Source organism: Alosa alosa, chromosome 2 (genome assembly GCF_017589495.1).
Source record: "Alosa alosa isolate M-15738 ecotype Scorff River chromosome 2, AALO_Geno_1.1, whole genome shotgun sequence".
NCBI lineage: Eukaryota > Metazoa > Chordata > Actinopteri > Clupeiformes > Clupeidae > Alosa > Alosa alosa.
The window spans coordinates 30442547-30464755 of NC_063190.1; the positions used below are offsets into that span (position 1 = coordinate 30442547).

A 22209-nucleotide genomic window follows, 5' to 3' on the forward strand; every position below is an offset into this window, starting at 1 on the left:
TAAACAAACAGTATGATTTCTGCTCTGTGCACAGTGATTATATTACAAAAAAAAAGCAATACTTGTTTACATTACATTACATTTGGTGTGTAGAAATCAGGGGGATATTCTAAGAATGACATGTAACTATTCAAATAGTCAAAGGGGTCAGGTAATCTCAGTTTTAATCTTTAGGACCCAATCAGACACCCCAAAAATATGGTAGTTTTTTAACCCTGTCCCCAAAATGCTGCTAAGCTACCTATTTTGATTTACTCCCGTAAAGGGCCTAGACTAGGACTCTATGTAAAAGTAGTTTTTTTATGTTACGGTTTATATTGGCTGCAGTATCACATAGCAAATGACTGCACAGTTTTTACTAAACACAGAATAGAGGCAAAAGAACTGTTATAATAAAGAGACTTTTATTCACAGGTACAAATCAATAAATAGAATTGGTCAAGTTCAAGCACTGACAGAAACAATGTAAGTAAGTGTGAGTTCAACAGTAGGCTAAAGAATAGACTTGCTTTCATTATTTTTTTTTTTACATTGAACCTGTAAACTAACATAAGGTCCTATTTATACAACTGACATTGTGAGAGACAGTGCAGTAACTGTCAGGTTTGGAGGGAATACCAGCGGTTCTGCTGCTGAACTATAGCAAACCATACAAATTGTACTGTTTGCCGTTGGTCTGTATTATCCCCGCCTAAGGATCCATTTTTATGAAATTTCAAAATGACATAATTCTTTCTAACCACACACTTACATAATTACAAAAGAGTTGAAAACATTGCACCGTACACATTTACCAGTAAAGAAAATCAGTAATAAACCTGGTAAAATGCAGTCAAATGCAGACTGTAGGTATCTTGTGGTCTTAAAAAAAGTACTTTTTGCCTAAAACATTCCTTTCCCTTTTACTATCCGTCACATACATTGCCTTATTCAACTAAGCTCTGTCTATGTCTCTCTCTTTCTCTCTCTCTCTCTCTCTCTCTCTCTCTCTCTCTCTCTCTCACTCTCTCACACACACACACCACACATACATCAACACATACAGCACCATCAAAACTCCCTGGACATAGTAGGCATAGTCCAATGGTGTGTCAAACAACTCTGGAAATTCACAGACAATCGATTCTTCACTCATCCACTGGCAGTAGAATCTTCAGGTGAAAAGTGAACATGGTGTAGAAGGGCAAAACGGTGTGAACAAAAAAGCAAAATATTCTTTATCTCCATTTTCCTCATTTTCACACGTGCACAAACACACACACAGACACACACACACACACACACACACACACACACACACACACACACACACACACACACACACACACACACAGTCATAGCCATAATTTCCCCCAGCACACAGACATAATCACATGACAGCCATGTCCTCCAGTCCAGTCACCATATTGCTGGAACAGTGCTTATGAAGTTCCTTTCTTGGACTCCCACTCCTGTGGATGAACACATAATGAATGCCAGTTATAGAAAAAAACATGAAAAGAAGTAGAATTATGTTAAGACAATGGATCTAATTTGAATGAAGGGCAAAGTGCAAGGTCCAAACTCCAGCTGAAGCTAATTTAATATCCAGGCAAAAATCTATTTGCTAATTTAACACCATGAGCAACACCTTATGCACCTTATAACCGTTTCATGGGGCCTTCTTTCACGTTTAAACATGGCAGGTACTGTACATTGTGGAAAATGTGTCACTTATTGGGTCTTACTTTTGCTTTTTGTATCACATTTCCTCGGCTTGATGCGTAGATCGAGGGAGGCCTCTTTTTCATCTCAGATGCACTATTCACTGGTACAGATGATTCACTGTACACATTTCCCACATGATTTTTCAGGAGCTAAAGAACACAAAGGAAACAAAAAATGTACAATCAATTATGTAAGTATAGAAGTGGAAAGAAGCACCAGGAAACCAGTACAGGCACAATGAGACCGCGTCGGCTGATGTAGAGTACCTTACAACTGGGCTTGCCCTCTGTGGGTCCTCCTAGCATGCCCCCAGCCAGAGACTTCTTTAGGTTCTCCTTCACCTCTGTTAACCGCAGCTCAAGGTCAACTCTCTCGCTCTCCTTCCCTCTACAGCTTTCCTCCACCTTAGCCATGCGCTGCTCAAGGACCTTCTGATGCTTAACTGTGGAAAGAAGCAAGCACAGACACACAATCATGCCGTAATATGAAATACAGTGATGTTTTCATTAGAATTGGTCATAAAGGTCTACTCTAAACAAACAAATTTGAGAAATATTACATTTTTTTCCATCTTCTGTTCTATCTATTCTGTTCATTCAAATCTCTCTAACCTGTTGCATTTTTCAGTTCTTCTTTGATGTTCCTCTTCTCTTTGCGTAGTGAGACCAAGGTTTGCCTGATCACTTCTTTCTGTTTCTCGAGCTCCTCTTTTTCATTCAGGTATCTCCGGGCATCCTCCTCCGCTCTTGTTTTCCCGTACTTCCCATATTGGTTCACAGCTTGAAATAAGACCCAGTCATCTCGTCATTATAATAAATGTCAAATAAAATATATTAAATAGATATATTAAATATAATAAAATAATTCTATATATTAAATGCTTCACTGTTTACCACAGTTAAAACAATCTTCATTCCCACCTGCATGTAAGCACTTACAAGATCCGTGACGTTTGACGGTGACCTGGGATTCCACCTTGGGAGCATCGTTGCTGGAAAAGGACGAGTGACGTTTGACCTGGGAGCCTGGCCTGGGTTTGGCCTCCTCCTGCAGCTAAGGCCAGCACAGAATGAGAGAGGGAATGGAAGAAGAGAGGGAGAGGAAAGTCAGAGAAGAAGAAGAAGTAGAAGAAGAAGAAGCAGGATGAGGAGGAGGAGAAGAAGGAGGAGGAAGAAAAGAAGCAGAAGATGATGAAGATGAAGATGAAGAAAAAGAAGGAGTGGGATGTGGGCAAGACACAAGGGATCATGAGAGAGACAGAGTGTGCAGGCAGAGAGGGGAGGGGAAAGAAAATAAGAGGTTTGAGGGTTATGTAGAGGAGAGGAGAGGCGTTAAGTATGATTATGGGTGTAGAGGGTGAAGGCAAAGGCAAGATCACACCCTTGACATCCATCTTTATGACTGGAGGGAAAAAAGGCCCTCTTTGCAGTGTTGCTGTCTTATTAGGAGTGGCTGTCTAGGAGTGTTGGTGCTGTCTACACAGTCAGGCGTAATAGATAACAGATTAACTAGGAGATCTCTATTCTTCCTACACAGTACAGTTGGAAAAGATCAGCATTGTTCAACAATAAGAAAAACTTCAGAGTCCAGCCCTTCAGGGCTCTCATTACTCCTACACATCATCATGAGGGAGACAGTTATAACAAAGCTCTCAATTTCTCCTTCCATTGGCTATATACATCAGCCAAGGAAGACTGAGTGTATTGGTAGTTTGGGGGAATCCCTATTCAGAAAGGAATATATAATGATAGTTTTTACGGTTTTTGGAATGTGTTTTTAATACTTTGTTAGATCTGTGTAGATCTGAAGTCTTTATGGTGCTTCTTTAAACATAGCATAAAACTACCTGTGAAGAATAATGATCAGTTATCACTGCAAAATTATGTGTATCCTGATGTGCATTACTTTCTTTAACCTGAGTGGTTTACTCTGCATGTGGGCTTACTCTGTGATGTGACACATAAGAAGGAGTGATCTATCTTTAGCCAATTTTGTGACATCTATGCAAATTTCAATCCCCCATGACTTCCACTGTATTTGCATTTGCATTCCAAAAACTCTACTCTGGGTCATCACATCTTCTCTACAGTGTGTTTGGTTACACTTTACTTGACTGGTGAGTTCATAACACATTCATAGCAGCTGTCATAAACTGCACATAAAGCATTCATGACTGTTTTTTATGAGACATGATTCAACATTCATACCAAACCTTTCATGAATGTGGAAGACAGAACGATGACAACTTGTCAAAATAGTCCAACATCGTATTTGTGTAACATGGATACCATTCATTTAATCTCTCCAGTAAATATTTAATGAATATCTTATGAAGTCTACATCAAATGTCACTTTACTATACAAATTGTGAAGTATTCGTAATCACTGAGTTTAACACTAGGAGGTAAACTAGCCTACATTCAGCTGACCCGTATTTGTGTAACCTGGAACGGTTGGACATTGCCAGTAGCAAAAGATGAGAAATAATCTGCAAAGGTTACATCATAAAACAAATACATTTGGGGATCAATAAAGTATCTATCTATCTATCTTGATTCCATAGATGTAGCCATTAAAAACATAAAGAACTACAGCTAGCCTCACAACATTTGAACAGACCTTAAACATTGATTGTAACATTGTAACAACTCCTTTTGAATGTAAAGACCCAAAGATATCTTTGGTTATTTCTGAAGCAAGACACTTACAAGCACACTCTCATATGGCACCTCATCATAGGTTCTTGAGTCAGATGAAGCACTGCTGGATGATGTTGCCCACCTGAACACACACAAAAAAACATTAAAGCCAAAGTAAATGTAATAAATGAATTATTATTTAATGCAGTTAATACAAACATTGATATACTATTGAAGATGAACTATTTAGCAATGAGTTGAATTAGATATTTAGAGATGTGGTTTGGCATGAAGTATACTTTGTTCGATAAAAAATATATCTGGGTTAGCCTTGAAGTTTCAAGAGTTTCAACACTGACAAATGTTGGTGATTTGTGCTTTGTGAGTTTCCCTAGTGGAAAGTTTTCCAGATAATGTTGCTGTTGCACTCAACCCTCCTCACTATAAAGTAATGCTGATGTGTGGGACTTTCATTCTTCTAAAGGTGAAACCATGAGCTTCCAAACTGGAAGTACTGCAAATCAGATCAATCAAATCCCTTCACCTTGATTTTTGAAGTTAGGATATTATATTCTAACAAAAAAACAAAGATTAACAATCAAACCTCTCTGATTTTGTCTGATTCGCTAAAAGGTCCCTCCCTCAAAAGACTTTCAGTGGGGTTAAAATGTGGTGACTGATAACTGGTAACTCTATGACATTCCAAGTCTGACACCCGAGCTTATCTTTGTTTGACTTGGATGTATGCTTAGGACCATTGTCTTGCAGGAAAGCCCATTTATGACAGCGTTTGAGTGTACATACAGTAGGCATCGCATTCTGTTCCACAATGGCCTGGTATGTAACAGAGTCAACAATGCCAGCCACCGGTCAAGATGGCTAGATCCCACAGCAGTAAAGCACCTCCCAAAATCACAGACCCATTAGAAAATGTATATGCATACTGTATATCAATCCACAACTACATGTACTATTAAAAGCAGAAGGTGGTTTCTCGCAAGTATATTCTCATGTACTATGAGAGGTCATTCTGAGCCCCCATCTCCTGCTTTATACTCCAGAAAAGCCTCATTATTTTTAACATCACTGCCCATTAAAGGTCCTGAAAATGATCTGCTTGAAAGTGGTCCAAACATTCAAGCTGGATAGTTTTTGTGAATTCATGAATTCACTCATGACGTGCAAGTGGTTGAGTAAGCTGTCCATGTTGGTTACTCACAGGAAGGAATGTCGAGCGGCATCCTGGATGTTGCTGATGGTCTCCACGTCCACGTAGTCATAGTGCAAGGCCTCGGGGGTGATGGCACCTCCTGTCTCTGCCAATAGCAGGCCCAGCCAGCGTCCCAGCTCTTCAGAACAGCTTGCCTGACACACACACACACACACACACCCAGGGTACATTAAGGGAGGAGTTAGGATGATTCAAAGGCCCAAGCACTGACATGGGGGCCTCACAGACCATAATGACCTTTATTATTATGGGGGGATTCAATGAATCCACTCACCTCTAAAGCAGCTACTTCATTGCTGTTTTTGAGAATTCGGAAGGCGAAAGGGTGTTTGGGGCCCAGTCCAGGGACAATTTCGGCCCCCTGGAGGGCCAGAGAGTTGACGTGGGCATGCAGGTCCCCTCGGTCCTTGTAGAGGAACAGGGTGCCTCCCCTCACACAACACCAGCGCTCCCTCCAGCTCTGGTTCACCAGCACATTCAAATGACCTGAATGCAGAAAAAACAGGATGTGAGCATGGGTGTGTGAGACACTGACACTGTGTGAGGCAAACAGAAGCTGTGTTCAAAATGTTCACTATTTCACTATATTGTGTACTATGTGAATACTCTCTCCATAATTATGCTGTAATGTCCTGGCTAAATCCTCGACCTGGTTCATTCCATCTGGCACCTAATAATGTCCCTAGTGTAACTGGCTGATTAATTCCTTCACTCTCCACCTCAAGCTGGTGTGTGGTGGTCGTTCTGGGACAAAATAGTTGCATGAATCTCTGAGGTGGTGGGTGCTACATATTGATGGTCATTGTAGTGAGATTCTCCCTATTTACTGTATAGCATTCTAGGTACTTAGACAAGTGCTATATGAATGTAACATGTTGTACGGGTGGAGTAAGATGGCGGTGGGGGTTCCTACCGCAGCGTGGGTCAGAGAGGGAGGCTGTGTGAGGGTCTCCGGGCAGAGGGGGCTTCTTCTTGGAGAAACTGATGATGCGGTTGATTTTCTTGCCGGCAGCGCGGCTCATGGAACCTGTCAGCTCCGAGAGGGCGCCCTTCTTCGCTTTTCCTGTAGAGGGAAATCACAGAGAGCATTACAGTTATGAGGGCAACACTACTTAGGGTCACACTTTACTTTGAGGGACTCCTATAAGCAATTTATGGTTATGGTTAGGGATTGGGTTTGGTTAAAATGACTATCAGCAATTAACAAACACTATAATCATTTTAAAGACTGAACAGATTTCAATCTGTAAAGCTTCTGTAGCCAGACTATCCAAGTAAAATGTCACCTGCAGTCAAGTGCTGATAAAATCTAAAACTGCCAAGATGTCTGACAAACCACAAAATACTTTTTTTGTTTTCTTTCACTGATTTCTTTGCTTAAGGGGGTCATTCCTTGGGCAATGTGTGTTTGTGCGATACACCTGAGAGCAAATAAAAGACACAGGAAAAGGGCTCTAAGCAGATACATCCTTCCTGACCACATCCTGCCTTTGTCTGGAAATGACATCATGCCACCTAAACAACGAGGAAGGCTGCACCTGGCGAGTAGGAAAATGGCCTCACTTTTTCACTTCAAAGTTTCACCCTTAAAAGTGCTCAGCTTTTTTGTGAAAAATTAGTCAACCCTGGATCCTCACCCTGCTCCAAGCTGTCCCGTCCATGGCTGGAGGATAATGTGTTGTCTCCATTTGCTATACTATCAGAGTCTGAGGTATGTTTGTCTGCTAAAAACATCTGAAGGAAGAATAAGTACACATATTAAAATAGTTTAGGATTTAAGAGATATTGTGGTGATATGGACAGAGGCTGCCATTCCAGCTTCAGAAAGTAAATGTTCACATATTAAAACACCACATATTTGTTCCAACCTTTTACACAAAAACTCTGTTTTGGACACTGAAAAACGGATATATTAAAAAACCCTGGTCAAAGTGGAGATTTTAGAAAACTTGTCGAATGGATTGTGATGATTGTAACATTTGCTTTCTGAAGCCAGGGTTGTCAAAGTCTGCATATGGGTTTAGTGGGTCTCATTGGAGCCACTGTACTTACTTTCCCTACATCGACTTTCCTTTGGATCATTGGAGAGGATGAGCCCTCGAGAGTGTCTGTACTAATAGACTTACTGCTAATTTCCCGGACCACCTGCTCAGAAATAAACAGAAACCCTCAACAAGATCAGTGATCCAAAGGAGCTTCTCTGCCCCAGATATCCCTTCATGCTTTCTAATACTCAAACCATAATGGATCTCTATAATGCAGATTCATTTACCCAAACACAAAAATGTACGACTGAAATGTTATGTATTCTTTGCTCTGTTATTGAAATCGCCTGTGTGTGTATTATTAAAGAATGTAGGGAGAAACTTGGCTATGCTACCTTGAGCCACCTCTCCGCTTGCTCCTTGTTCTGGACTGCTAGGACAAGAGCCTCTGCCCCTGGTAGTGAAAAACGAAGCTCATGCTTCTTGCGCCGTCCATCTTTTGGGACATAAATGACCTGACACAGATTGAGGGGCAGGTCAAACTGTGGCGTGCAATCTTTGGGGCTTTTGTAACACTGTGGAAAAAAAGAAACCATTATTACTTCCATATGCAACAGTTTGAGAAATATAAACAAAAACAGAAAAAAAAACTTTTATGATCTCAAAATCACAAGGGCAATACAACATCTCCCTTGCTTGCCTTACCTGTAGTCTATTTTCACGGATGACGGTTAACTGCTTCGCCCATTGGCCAAAGCGTTTTTTCCGCAGCAGGAAGTCAGCGATGCGGCAGTCCTTGACCGGACCCACAGGACTCTCCTCTGAGGGCCACCGGCGTGTCCGCCCCTGGCCCTTGGCCTCGTCGTCCTCCTCATCATAGGACTCGTAGGAGCTGCTCAGTGCGTCTGAATCATTATCTAAAGGACATGTCATGAACATTACCTTCTCATCTCATGTTTGACACCAATGGCAAAACAAAGGAGGCCTGCCACACAATGATTTGCTCACAGGAGTTCTTGCGAGGGCCATTCATGCGAGTAGTTGGGTAGTTGTCGTCAGCGTCCTCGTAATATGCGTCCTCAATGGAATTTGGTGGGCTGGAGTTTCCTGGTTAAAAGTAGACAGACACTGTGAGCAGTTCATCTTCAACTAAAATTATAGGTGACTAATATACAGCAACTATTGTCAGCGACAGTGTGTGATTATTGTCTTGTCTCTTTGAAAAATTATTCACATGGTTTTAACATTGATTTATATTTATCGGATTTAACATGACAGACTGTCCCAGCCCATTTCAGGAATGATGAAAAATACAACTACACCTATTTTTTGTTGAATTCACATTTCTTTACATACTCATCTAGTGCATTAGCTTGCGATTAGACACTCTCAACACTGACTAGGGGCCTGAGATACTGTGCAAACATGACAGGAACAGAGGGAGGGGGCGGGCAGGCAGGGATGGATGGATGAACGGATGCTCACTGCGAGTGGTGATATACTGGGGAGACTTGCCAGGGTCCAGGGGTACCGCCTCTTCATAGTAGTCTTCAGGGGGAGGCGTGGTTGGGAGTGGGGGTGGGGGTGGGGTATCTGTTGGACTCTGGAGTGGAAAAATAGAGAGAATAACTCAAGAAAGGAAAGGACAGGCCCCAGCCATGGCGCAACTGGCTGGGGCACCTGCATCGTACGCCGGCGACCCGGGTTCGATTCCCGCCCCGTGGGCCTTTACGGATCCCACCCTGACTCTTTCTCCCACTCACTTCCTGTCATTCTCCACTATCCTGTCAATTAAAGGCATAAAAGCCCCAAAAAAAAAAGAAAGAAAGCAAAAGACAAAAATATCACTACAGCTGGTATAAAGTATTTTGCACAGAATACAGTAAATGGAAAAATGACCAAAATCAGCACCTTTATTTAGAGAGCCGCCTATGACTTTGACTGTGATTGATGTTGGAATGATCATCTGATCGTCTAATCCTCAACAATAGAAATAGATACTCTTGAAAGGGCGTATATCTTACAGATTTGGAGGGGGGTTCCTTGGAGGAGGTATCTTCTGCTTGATCTTTTAATTCCTCGGGAGAGTTTCTCAAATCCTGCAGGTCACAATCTGGTGACAAGAGTATATGAGGTCACTCACAGTTCACTGCTACAGGAGAAAACTGATATCACTTTGGCTTTTTACTATGCAGTCACTGACAAAACAGGTTATACAACTAAGTAGTGCAGAAAGTACTTGAAGGTTAAGGTAAGTGAAGGTTAAGTTACAACTATGACAACAAGGTAAATCAATGGTCTTAAACATAAACAACTTACCAAACTCTTCAAACAGGGATTCCACAAAACTGGTACCATTTCCATATAGGGAGGTGTTCATGTATATAAAGTCCGTTCCATTCACTACATAGTACAGAATACGTAACACATATGAGACATCTGCTCCAGAAACAAACTTTCCACTATTTCAAAAATCGTTGCTAATGTTCTACCGGTAATCTACCATTGTATGAGGAGACATTTGGATTAAATGGGGAATGATTTACTAATAAACAACATGTAACATGTAAACTGTGGTGTCTCAAGAGTTTAGGGATCGTAGGAGTGGAATAGGGATAGTCCGGTTGTGTGTCTCTGTGTGTGTGTGTGTGTGTGTGTGTGTGTGTGTGTGGGGGGTCTCTGTGCAGGGGGGGCTGACTGACCCGGCGGCTGCAGCTGCTTCAGTAGGTTCCTGACCACAGTCATCTTCTCTGTTGTGGCCGAGCTTACACTCTCGTGGTCCAGCAACTTCAGCAGGACGTTCAGCTCCGTCACAAAATGCTCCATCGCTGAATGGATCAGAGGGGTCAAAGGCCAATGACAACCACCACAACTTTGAAAAACAACGACGTCTTCACGTCACAATTACTAACAGAGACACTGCTCTGACCAGCATTGAGGGGAAGAGTCAAGTCAAATTATAAGTACATATAAGTATAATTACATTTAAAAGCAGCAGACGCTGCCGCCGAATCATGCAACATCTGTCTGTTTCCAATAAGATTATATTTAGAATATCAAAGACTACTAATTAGAGCTTGTAAGCAGTGCAGCAAGAGGGGCAATCCTGAGAAAAACAGGAGTGGAAAACATGCTGGCGTTGGCGTTGACATGGTGCAGTTGTGCTAATGTGACACTACCATGGCTAAGAGGGAGAGCCTTCAGCTGTTGCTTTTAATGCTTGACATCTGGATAACTTGGCGGACTGTGGGGAGAAACCTGGCCAAAATATCTAATGGGAGGTCCTGATGGCTTAATGCAATAAACAGGCAGCGATAGGGCTATGACCTGAATTGATTTCATATGATAGTCTCTAATGAATAGCCCTGCAATGAAGAACTATGCATGGGCAACAATGGCAACACTGTTGTTTCAACAAAAACAGGACAAAAAACTTCTTAAGGTTACATTTTTGGATTGCCAAATGCCAAGGAGTCCAAAGTAAGTTTAATTTAAAGTATTTTAGCCAAAGTTGTTGGTTAAGTGGTTATTGCCAAGCACTTCTTTGTCATGTTTTAGAGCCATGTTATCTTAAATGTAAGATCGGTTTTCTACTTAGCTACTTCACTCTTTATTCATTAAAAATAAAAAAATATCTTTCACTTTATTTTGACTTCTAGAATCCAACACCACATGGTAATGAGAATGTTTCAATGAAGGGGATATCAGAGCTGGATTATGGATTACACATATGCAAACAAATAAATGCTACTGTCAACACTCACCTAAGGCTTTAAAGCATGACGTGATTTAATAAGTGTGAAAGAATTTATCCAAACACGCCTAAGCATACTATGAAGTGCGCACATCCAAAAATGTTTCAGCAGGTGCCAAATCAAAAAGGGCATACAAGTGAAAAAGTGAAAAAGACTTGCACACTGCCTTTGAACGACTCAACTTTTAATAGAAAAAACACGCCTAAACCATGGGGCCCAAATACACAAAACACATATGCTACAAATTAATCACAAATTTAAAAACATGAACTGATAATCCCATGGTTTCACTAAAATATATGACACTAACTTCAACTTGTGCAACAATGCCAAACTATATCATGGCACCCAAGAACACTATCAATACTGATACAGCTCACAATGCCACATCTGTTTCAGAGAAGCTCTGCACGTGTCCCTCCTGTTTGCTGGTTAAATGTTGGCTTGGGCCTCTCTTATCTGTCAGGAGATACTCCAGCAGAACTGGGAAGACAGGATCTCATAATCTGTCTTTTCACTGCACTGCATGTTATGTGAAGGGGTGCTACAAACTAGATTCTAGAATTTGTTGATGCCTCACACCGCACCCAAACCCCTGGGATAAGGCTGAGAAAACATGCACACACATGAACACACACACACACACACACACACACACACACACACAAACACACACATTTCAGTCACTGCTTGGGTAGAATTCTCAAGGCTATCCACCTCTCGGTCTGATAGGCTTGTGACTGTGGGACCCTTAATTACTGCAGTATGTGTCTGTTTCTTTTGGTTGGGTGACTGTTGATCTTATCTCTCCACACCAGAACAAAACGCCTTCAGGTTAACATGCTTTATTTCTCTTCAAAACCAGACCCCCACCACTCTAAAAACAAAGGTCGTACACTTCAAAGGGCCACCCTGGACTGAGCTATGGGAGCTGCCTGATCTCCCCTTTGAGAGAGAAGAACGCAAACATGTTGTGGGGGTACATTTTCATGTCACCTCAAAACCCCATTGGAATCAGTCATCTCAATGTGAGGTCTGCACAGTCAATAGTTCCCAAATAACATATTGCCCAGATCCCCCCCATACATGCAATGTGCAACAGTGGCTTTAAACTCAGATACATCTTGCAAATCTCTTAAACACATATATAAACTATGACATAAACTTACAGTGTAGCAACCCCAACTTGGAATCAATAATAGCAAACTTATTATTATTATTATTATTATTATTATTGTTAATAAAATAGTTATTTAACAGATAATGGAAAGAGATTTACTGTATGTTTGGTCTACCTTAAATGTTGACCTTATGCTATTTCAGCATGGAATGTACAGTATATACAAGCTGTTTACTAGATTTATCATGCAAGTATTGTACATGACAAATGTGATTCCTTAGTAATAAGATCAACAGAAAGCAAGCAAGTCCACTCTTACCAGCCTCAGAAACCGAGGGGGAGGAGAGGACAACCATTTTCCAACCTAACACTGAAGAATAAATGATGTGGCAATCCCCCCTCCACGTCAGATACAAAGTAACTCTGCTCTTCAGTGGAATTCTTCACCACAGGTCTGCACAGGTTGTTGGCATGGATGACTGTTCATGACTGACTAACTGACTACCTCACTCTCTCCTTCACTCAAGCAGTGATATCAAGTGGGTTGTACCGACTGTGTTTACACATCTTCTCTCTCTCTCTCTCTCTTTCTCTCTCTCTCTCTTTCTCTCTCTCTGTCCCTGTCACTCCTCCCCCTCCGTTCCCTGTGTGTGTAGGTGTATGTGTATATAGTGTCTTCAAAGCATAATTGCAGTCTAAAGAAATAACATTTTTGACTTCCTCTAAAAATAATGAAATAATGCCACACACAGTGCAAAGCTAAGACATAACATCATGGGATAAATAATATGATGTCATTGACGGAGATCCCATCTGTCTGTTGGCTTTGGCTTGTTCCCTGCAGTTAAGGATGTCTAGGCTGGGTCCCCTTTACTGCTGAGAATGATGACCAAATACAAAGGCCTGTACAAGTGCACTTTGAATAATGAGCTAATAACACAATTACACAAAGGTGCCATTTCTAGTGTAGGTTCCCTGTTCCCCAATTCACAAGTTCTCTATCACAAAAAGAGTTCTACTTGCAAGGAAACCTAGTGTCTTAGCCTAACAAGAGGAAAGTCACTTCTCCTTATCAGCAAGTGGCTTGAATTACATATAATTTCACCAAATGGCCGCTCTTCCATACAGTAAGGCAGTTTCCATCAGTGAAGGTGTACAGTATGTGTGTGTGTGTTTGTGTGTGTGTGTGTGTGTGTGTGTGTGTGTGTGTGTGTGTGTGTGTTTGTGTGTGTGTGTGTGTGTGTGTGTGTGTGTGTGTGTATTAGTGAATGTGTGTATTAGTGAATGGGGCAGAAGAAGAGGAAGAGTAGACAGCGGAAGCCTCTCGAGTAGGATGTCTCTGTTGTTATAGTGGACACGGCCGCAGGTCTCTTGAGGGCTATTGTCTCTAAATGAACTCTTTGGCTCTGTGCAGGGAGTGTCCCTCTCCGTTTCCGAGTTTTCCGAGCGCTCCCGTTCCCACACAGCGCACCGCACCCGGCGCCCACTCCAAGGCCCCTGCTGGCCCACTCCAAAGAAACTGGGTCAAGTTTCAAGAGCCCGTGAAGAACAGACTGTGGTCCACTTCTGCACATGCTGGTGCCTCTCTCCTGTTTGGATTGTGTATAAACTCAGTATCCCTTCACTGTTTTTTGACACATCACCACCAAAACACTGAGGACAGGGCTATAAATTTCACTGATGGCACTAAAAATTAGGAATACTTATTGTGACCTCTGTGACATTTAAAGCTTAGATTTTATTTTATGAGTCACACACTGCTGCATCAGTGTGAACAGCACATTTGCAGCCCCTAATAAGCTCTCTGGATGTTTCTCAAAAGAAAAATGCTGATAAATACATACATTTGTGTACAGACACAGATATTGACAGTGATATTTACTATATAAGTCTTCAGATGCACATTCATATACAAATTGACTGAGAGGCAGCAGGCTTGTTCTACCATGCAAAGAATCTGACAGGGGCCTAAGTCAAGGTTGGCTGATCCCTCTTGTGCACAGCCGACCTCTGTCTGGGACCAATGATGAACATGTAAAAATGGCTCAGCGATGACACAGCTGATATGAGCCTGAAGGGAATACCCTGGAAAGTTAGCCTACTGTGTAAGTGATGGGGATATATGAGCCACATCCATATGGTGAACACTTGGAATACGACACACAGGCAATGTGGCTGCTGAGAGGTTCAGTATGGTAAAGGGAAAAGAGTGAAATGCTTGATCAGGGTGTTGGTCAGCTCTACTGCTGGTCAGTTGGGAAAAAACACGTGTAAGTAACTTGCGATGGGCTTCCAAAAAGCTTTGCAGTGCAGCAACCACCATATCATTGTGCAAACTCCTCTACTGGAAACAATAGCTGTTGCCCCACCAATGAGCTAAATTGTTTGTAGTGAAGGGGCAATGTGAAGATGAACAAAATGCAATGGGAAGCACAAGCATGGGCTAACTGAATAGAAAGCACACTCATATCCCCAAAGTGCTTTCAGGCACATTGGGCACTTATCGGGCATGTATTTCAGGTAGAACTGCGTGTGCGCAAGGCTTCACAACACCAACCTCGCTCCAGCAGCAAGATCACAACACGTGATTGGCACAATGTGTTCACAACACACCACATGATTGGCACGATGTATTTTCATGTCGACTTTTGGCCGCAGAAGAAGCGGGATATGTGTAGACACCTGCCATATTGGCGTTACAAACTAACCCCATGCATTTCTATGGCAGATTTTTTTGAGTGCTGTGTCTCCTCATTAGAAAGCCTCAGATATCCCTTAGCAATTTCTTAATATTTTTGTCGGAATTAAATATCTAAACCAGTTATTTATTTCAATACAATCACAATTCAATTCATAATATTTGAAAACAAGTACATAATGACTATTGCGACTGGTGGAGTACAGTATGTACTGACAGACCGTGATTGGTTTAAAAACCCTAAGCCACCTCCTCCAAATTTCACATTTTTGTCATTAATAAAACAGAGGTTCACTGAAAGCCATGCATGACATTCAGTGGGTCTCCACATTTTCTCAAGCTTTCATTCAAAAGACCCATTCATTTAGCCAGAAATTCACCCAGACAATGTGCTATTGTACAGACACTGTCCAAATTTAGAGGATGACATCGGTCATGAAGAAAGAGGAACAATACAACTTGACAAAATGATGAAATGCTCTCAAAAGTAACAGTGAGATACACACACACACACACACACACACACACACACACACACACACACACACACACACACACACACACACACACACACACACACACACACACACACACAATCACACAACCCCCTGATATGGGCAGGGGATTGGAGTGCAGCTGTGCACTCCATGGCATTGGCATTGTGGGTAAAAGGATATGTCCTGCAGCTGTGGTTTCCTGTCTGGGCTGACGACAGCAGTTTCTATCAAGCCTGTCCTTCTGCTTCCTATTCCTCCCGCTGGACTCCAAACACAAATATGCAGATATGGCCAAACAATATCCACACAAAGATGCAAACAGCCTCACACACAAAAACACACTCATTACTGGTCACTATCTATATTCTTATGGGGCAAAAAAGCCCTTCCACTAGAGACCCAGTGACTTCTCAGATTCCTAATTCAATGCATTTAAATCCTTTTCCATATATTACCTCCTGTAGTGTTTTATTTCTCTATTTCTATTTTGACAGCCAGAAGTCCGGCGGCTAATGTTGCTTGCACACGATACCAATGTGTCCTTCCTGGATCACCACCCACAGCAGACACTCCCTGGAGAAGCGTATCAGCTGTTCGGTGAGGTGCCATACGGCTGGTGGCGATATCACGAGCCGCTGGGCCGGCTCATCACGCAGATCCAGTGGAGCGGTCCACCACAGAGGAGGCCTTTGTTGTGCTCCACTCAAGGTCACATGGGGGGGACATGTGTGCTGGGGTAGGGGGGGGGGCATAATTTAATGTGGGCAATTTTTGGCCGTTGACGGCACGGCGGGGTAGGGTCAATTACAGAGACGTGGCATGCCGCTGCGGCGCTGGGTGGGCAGGGCAAATTTTGCCACATTTTTGGTTTGTGGATGTCAGTAACACAGGCATTGAGGGGAGCTAAGGATCCCAGGAAAACGTTCACACGGGATCAGCTGCAGGAGAACCCAAGCTGTGGGGATGATGCCACTGACGGTCACGGTCATAGACAAAACACTCTGAAGTGGCTTCCTACAAGGCAGACTCCAGCTGGGCCGAACAACGAGTCGGCCTCTTATGATGAGAGAGGCACCGATGTTGGTGTCAACCTAGTCCCCTTTTGGCATCATTACATCTGAAGCGCTATTTTTGAGTGCTTCAGACTACGCCTCCCCCAGTTATGTCTCTCTTCACTGCTATTTATTTACACAAACACAACAACCGCACGACATGCATAAACAGGATGTTAAGGACAATGCAGGCCTATGGTCACCAGCTGTTATCAGAACACATCTATGATATAAAAAGAGCTTAATTCTTGACCCAGGCTCAAGTCATTCTCCTCTGCAGGCCAAAATACGTAAAGGGATGTTGTTGTCATGTTCTCTGTACACCACATGAAGCTTAAGATAAGTTAAAGAAAGAAATGCTGTCTCATAGTTCGTCGTCTCTCTTTCTCTGTATTTTTTCTCCTCTCTGAGGAGTGCTCTGTTTGATTCTGGGCTGCAAGTCATGAGAACCAAGTCACACAGTCACGGGAATTACATTTATACATGGGAACAACCTAGAGACAACCAGGACCTGTGCTTCCCAGGGGCCCTTTAAGAGAGAGAGACAAACATTAACTAATCCAGCCAGTTTCACAGGAATGCAGGAGTCAATGATTAACCTGCGGTGGCACCAGCTGGGGTTAGAACATGAACCAATGTCCAGCCACGGAGTCCTCCAACTCTTTAAAACTCACTGGAGCGGCAAGTCTTCATGCACCCCTTATCATCCATGTCCGTCATGATTGCCATCGATGGGCGTTTGTTTGATAAGTCTTTGAAAGTCGAACGAGGCGAAGTCAAAAGGGACCAGGGCACACTTGACCCACTCTCTTGAAACGGCGGACGGCAAACTGGCCGTTGGTGTGCCGCCTGTGCCCTCCGTGACCTCTGGCTTCAATTTCCGCTCCACAACACCATGAGTCAGAGAGGGAGCCCCCGCGCCGAGACAAAACCCCCGTTTCAGCCCAACCGAGCGGCTCACATCTGTGGCCTCCCCTTGCCCCTTGATTCCTCTCCTCTGAAGAGACATGCACAAGAGCCTGCCTTGATGGCCTGCGCCTTTCCCACTGTCTTCTCCCCCTCAGAGGGAAGAACATTCCAGCGCACGAGAGAGAAAGAGAGAGAGACACTATCACGTCTGTGCGCTCCCACAGCCGCCATCGCATGCAGCAGAAGAGTAGCATCTTTGTCTGGCCCGGGCTGGAAGTATTTATAGAAGTGTGCCGCTCTGTGTCCACCAGGAGCTGCGGGAGAGGCCTAATCCAAACACCCGACCCGTTCAACATGTAAGAGAAAGACATCTCAGGGCAGGGCGTTATAAACAAGACAGAGACTGCAGCGTCACCCAGGCCTTTATAGGAGTTTGAAGGCACCAACAGACTTGCCTTCAGGACTATCTGTGCTGGAGGAAAAAGTCCATCTTTACTTCACAGCCCACCTTGCCAACAGACTTTAGGCCCACATATACCTCAACACCCCTGCTTGCTGATCATCACTTCTGCAGATCTCTGTGGACATTTGTCACCCAGGTCTTTATTGGAGCTTGAAGGTGTCCTCAGGACTATCAGTGACAGGGGAAAACAACTCTTAATTAACTTCACAACACTGCCCTCACCAACAGACTTTGGGCCCCTTATTCTTCAACACCCCTACTTGCTGACCACTAATTAAGATCTCTGAGGACATATATCATTCGGTGTGTGAGAACTGGCTTTCATTAAAGCCATCTTGGCTTTCATTAAAGCATACTTGGCAAGACAGGACAAAAGACACTCACAGCCAATGACTATGAACCATTGTGTGTAATTGTAGATTAGGCGATGAGTGATATACGGCCGTTCAGACTCTGCCGAGAGATTCAAATGCTAAAAACAAGAAGCAAAGACTCCACTTCCCCTTATGACTCTCCCTCTCTGATTGATGGTGATGAGTGATCTAAATACTATCTTTAGTGTGATGCATGTTAAGCCACAAAGGAGAATGCTTCCCCAACATCTATCATTGTACTTTTCTGCTGATGTGTGACATTTTAAAATTACATCTTGGGACTATTTGAAATGTAATGCCTAAGGAAGATATATGTATATTACCCATTCAATCAGTCTGTCTTTGATATATGACAGAGTACAGTGCAGGAGTGGAAGACATAAACCCTTACTCAGCACACATGTCTGTCATGCAGGTGAATGTGATGCGAGTTGAATTCAGGTCATGTGTACAGTCTGACACAGTCGAAAAACTTGTAGTGAAGTGAAACTTGTAGAACTACATAGACGACCAAATCTCTGAAAAGCATGTCACTGACAGCAGTCATGGTCATTAAGTCTGTCTCGTCTGTCTGGAAGTGAACCCTAAATCTCTTCCCCAAAGTTGGCTTTGAGCTGGCATTTATCCCAATGAATGCAAAAAAAAACACACATTACACACTCATACACTGAAAACTATACCTCTATATAATGTAGTGCTTTTCTTTGTTTTAGTAAGTACAGAGTACTCAGTGTTGCATTGCACATATTGGTGTAGTTACAATGTATTGAGTATTAGGCATTGTATGGCCTACATTGCAGCCATGAAGCTGTGATACAGGTAAGTCAGGCTGAAACTATGATATAGATGATACTTTTCTTATAAAACTCTAAATTGGAATACTTCCACATCCACATTCCACAGTTCCAGTGTAACCTCAACGGCAGAGTTCCAGCATTAAATATCCATGAATAACAATACACACTATAACAATCACATAATAGGGACAGAATGATTAGTGTTTAATAAACTTAACTGACTGTTAGTTATTACATGTGCTTCAATACAAATGTGCACAGTAAGCTGCCTAATCTGAAATACACAAACAATGTGAGAGAGAGAGAGAGAAAGAGAACATGTGTGAGAGAGACAGAAATAGAGAGAGACAGACAGAAAGTTAGAGAGAGAGACATACAGTAGCAGAGTTGGAGGAAAATCCTGAAGGAAGTGTCACCGTGACTAAAAACAGTAACATGTCTCTCAGATGGGCTGTTTTTTTCCTGGCAACCACACAACAAACACAAAGAACTCCACGTTAACTACTGCGGATATCCCGGGACGAGCAGCGAGGAAGTTTTCACCAAAGTCATAAATAGGCTCCTCAGAACACTGACCTTCAGCCTGACAGAGCACGAGTGAAGGAAGCGCAAGAGAAACAGAGGGGAAAGGGTAGAGATAGACAGATAGATACAAACATGGAAAGAAGAGGAATGGGAAAGGGACACTGAGATAGAGGGATGCACAAAGGAGAAAGAGAGAAAGACAGTGAGGAGAGGGGTGGTGATTATAATTAGAGGTGGGGAGCCAGTGATGAGATGGTGCGATGGAAGAGCAGACTCCAGCTGAATGCAACCTCCATCTTCGCACACACAAATCAACAGAAATGTCCCAAGCTCTGTGATATTTGGTAACAACCAAGACATCCTTGGCTATCCTTAACAACCATTTGAGTGGGAATGTCAGCTTTCCTTGTTCCAAAGCATCTCACTCCTAACACTAAAGGCTTCAAAAGCATTGCTGAATGGGGGTACAACCATTAATATGTGGCACAAATCTGTTTAGGGAATGGGTAGTTGAATGGGTAGGCTGAAAATGCATCATCACTCAGTTAAAAATAGCAAACTGATTAATGTGTCTTAAATGGATATTTCTCCCTTGAGACATTTAACTGTGGTTTCAGAGAAGTTGCACATTTAGTGCACACTGCAGTGCAGACTAACATGAATCATCACAAATATTCCATAATATTAGTCTTAGAGTGAACACATCCTGAATCAAGGACACATCTGGTCAGACTTCCTGTTCACTGACAGATTAATTCATTTACAGATTTCACAAAAGGAGGAGCACAATATTTACTGAACAATTAAATTAAATAAAAGTCAGACCAAAAGCACAAGAAAACTAAACATCTGCCCACCCCATTCATGTTATGATAAATGAGTTATCAACAGGCAGGAATGTATATTTCTTTAGAGTTTTCCTGATGGGTCATAATTTAATTCCAGGTGCTGATTAGAAGAAAGTGTTTGTTGACAGAACACCTACTGACCTGTTGGTATCAAATTAATAAAGATGTAGCCATACATTTTAGAAATATATATATATATATAGTTAACATAAACAAGGCGTACAGTAAGTGGTGAAGTTCTGATTCTTTTGTGACAGTATGTTTATTATAATATTGTTAAAATACTGCTAAATATAAAAGGACGTGCTTTCATGCACTTGCATTATTCACCTAACAGTTAAAGGTTTGATTGTCAGTAGGCTATGCTCTACCCAAGAGTGAAAATGGTTTATCTTCGTCGGGAGAGAGGAGCCCCAGCATCAGTGAATCCATGACCCACTATCCAGAAGGTGTTTCAACATGCCTGTGCATAATTTCTTCGTTTATGGTTACATCTCACTAAGTGTAACCCACAATTTCAGAATGAAGGCTGGGGGTCCAATCCTCTTTTCGATACAAGTTTGAGCAGAACGGATAAATCTCTGACGCTCAGGATGTCACAGCGGAGTTCACTTACTAGCCCACATTCCAAGCAGGCTATAGTACTCACTGACAAGCAGGCATCAAAACAAACTGTCATCTTGCACTGCACAACAGAATCAAATTCATCACAAATATCTCATATTTAACAAGCAAAATATGCTCCAAGTAATAACCCAACGTGTTACCCACCATGTGTGCAATCTCACCGTTAGGCTATTTATTGTTACAGATAATCTAGTTACTTTCTGTGAGACGTGGGTAGCCTAATGTAACGCCTAACCTTGTACGCACAGCTGACATTACGGAGATTATGAATTTTGTACCTCTGTGCAGTTGGCACTGTGATTGAGCATCTATTGCATCACACGTTGGATCTCTCGCATATATAGCCTAAAAGTTGCAATGGCGAACGGAATACGAATGTCTTCATTACGCTTAATAGAACTAAGCATTGTCACTGGCTGACAGTAGCCTGCTGACACGGGTTGAATTGGCTACTTCTAAGTTACAGTTCTGAAAAGTATCCCAGCACATCCCTTTATCCATTTAATTACACAACCCCATTTGGACATTTGAAAATAAACTCACAGTTTGAATCAACAGTGTCCATCCCGGGTATTTCAGATTTTTCTTTTAGTGGATATTATCCCAGATACGATTCCTCCTCCTCAGGACGCAGCCCCGTGCATGCATAGCCTCAGTAACATCAAAACTGAGTTGGTGGGAGAATGGGGTGGTAACGCCAAAAATACCATCCAGCTGCAAACTCACTGGGTCCTAGTGCCTGTTGCCAAACAATTTACAAATGCAGATCCATAAATGGCGTGGGCATGTAGCAGCTGAATAAGGTGTTGTATGTATGACATATTTATTTTTCATATCTCAGGGATACAGGTCTTCAAAGCCTAGGCGTACAGGAGGCTATAGTCTGACTCCTACATTCCTGCATTCATTCAAAATAAAAATGCATATGAATTCATCTGAGTAAGCATTCAGTAACACTCATTATTCAAACCGATGACGTAAT

The 22209-nt window shown here is 42.4% G+C and overlaps 1 protein-coding gene across 3 annotated transcripts; it reads right to left on the reverse strand.

Moving 5' to 3' along the window:
• Positions 1–387: 387 nt before the first annotated feature.
• Positions 388–21888, reverse strand: afap1l1b (actin filament associated protein 1-like 1b). Of its 3 annotated transcripts, none has more exons than XM_048231197.1 (19): positions 21771–21888; positions 10265–10390; positions 9882–9965; positions 9587–9675; positions 9048–9165; positions 8571–8669; positions 8268–8479; positions 7958–8137; positions 7630–7722; positions 7215–7311; positions 6491–6640; positions 5852–6063; positions 5566–5711; positions 4416–4488; positions 2628–2760; positions 2319–2486; positions 1974–2149; positions 1728–1856; positions 388–1451 (listed from the first exon to the last, which is right to left on the reverse strand). In XM_048231197.1, exons 1-19 carry the CDS (start codon positions 21790–21792, stop codon positions 1422–1424), a joined length of 2337 nt encoding a protein of 778 aa, XP_048087154.1. In that variant the 5' UTR covers positions 21793–21888; the 3' UTR covers positions 388–1421. The 3 variants fall into 3 exon arrangements, with proteins under 3 accessions (XP_048087154.1, XP_048087143.1, XP_048087163.1); XM_048231186.1 differs by lacking the exon at positions 21771–21888 and adding an exon at positions 12757–13652; XM_048231206.1 differs by lacking the exon at positions 21771–21888 and adding an exon at positions 12757–13650 and having other exon boundaries at positions 2646–2760.
• Positions 21889–22209: the final 321 nt, after the last annotated feature.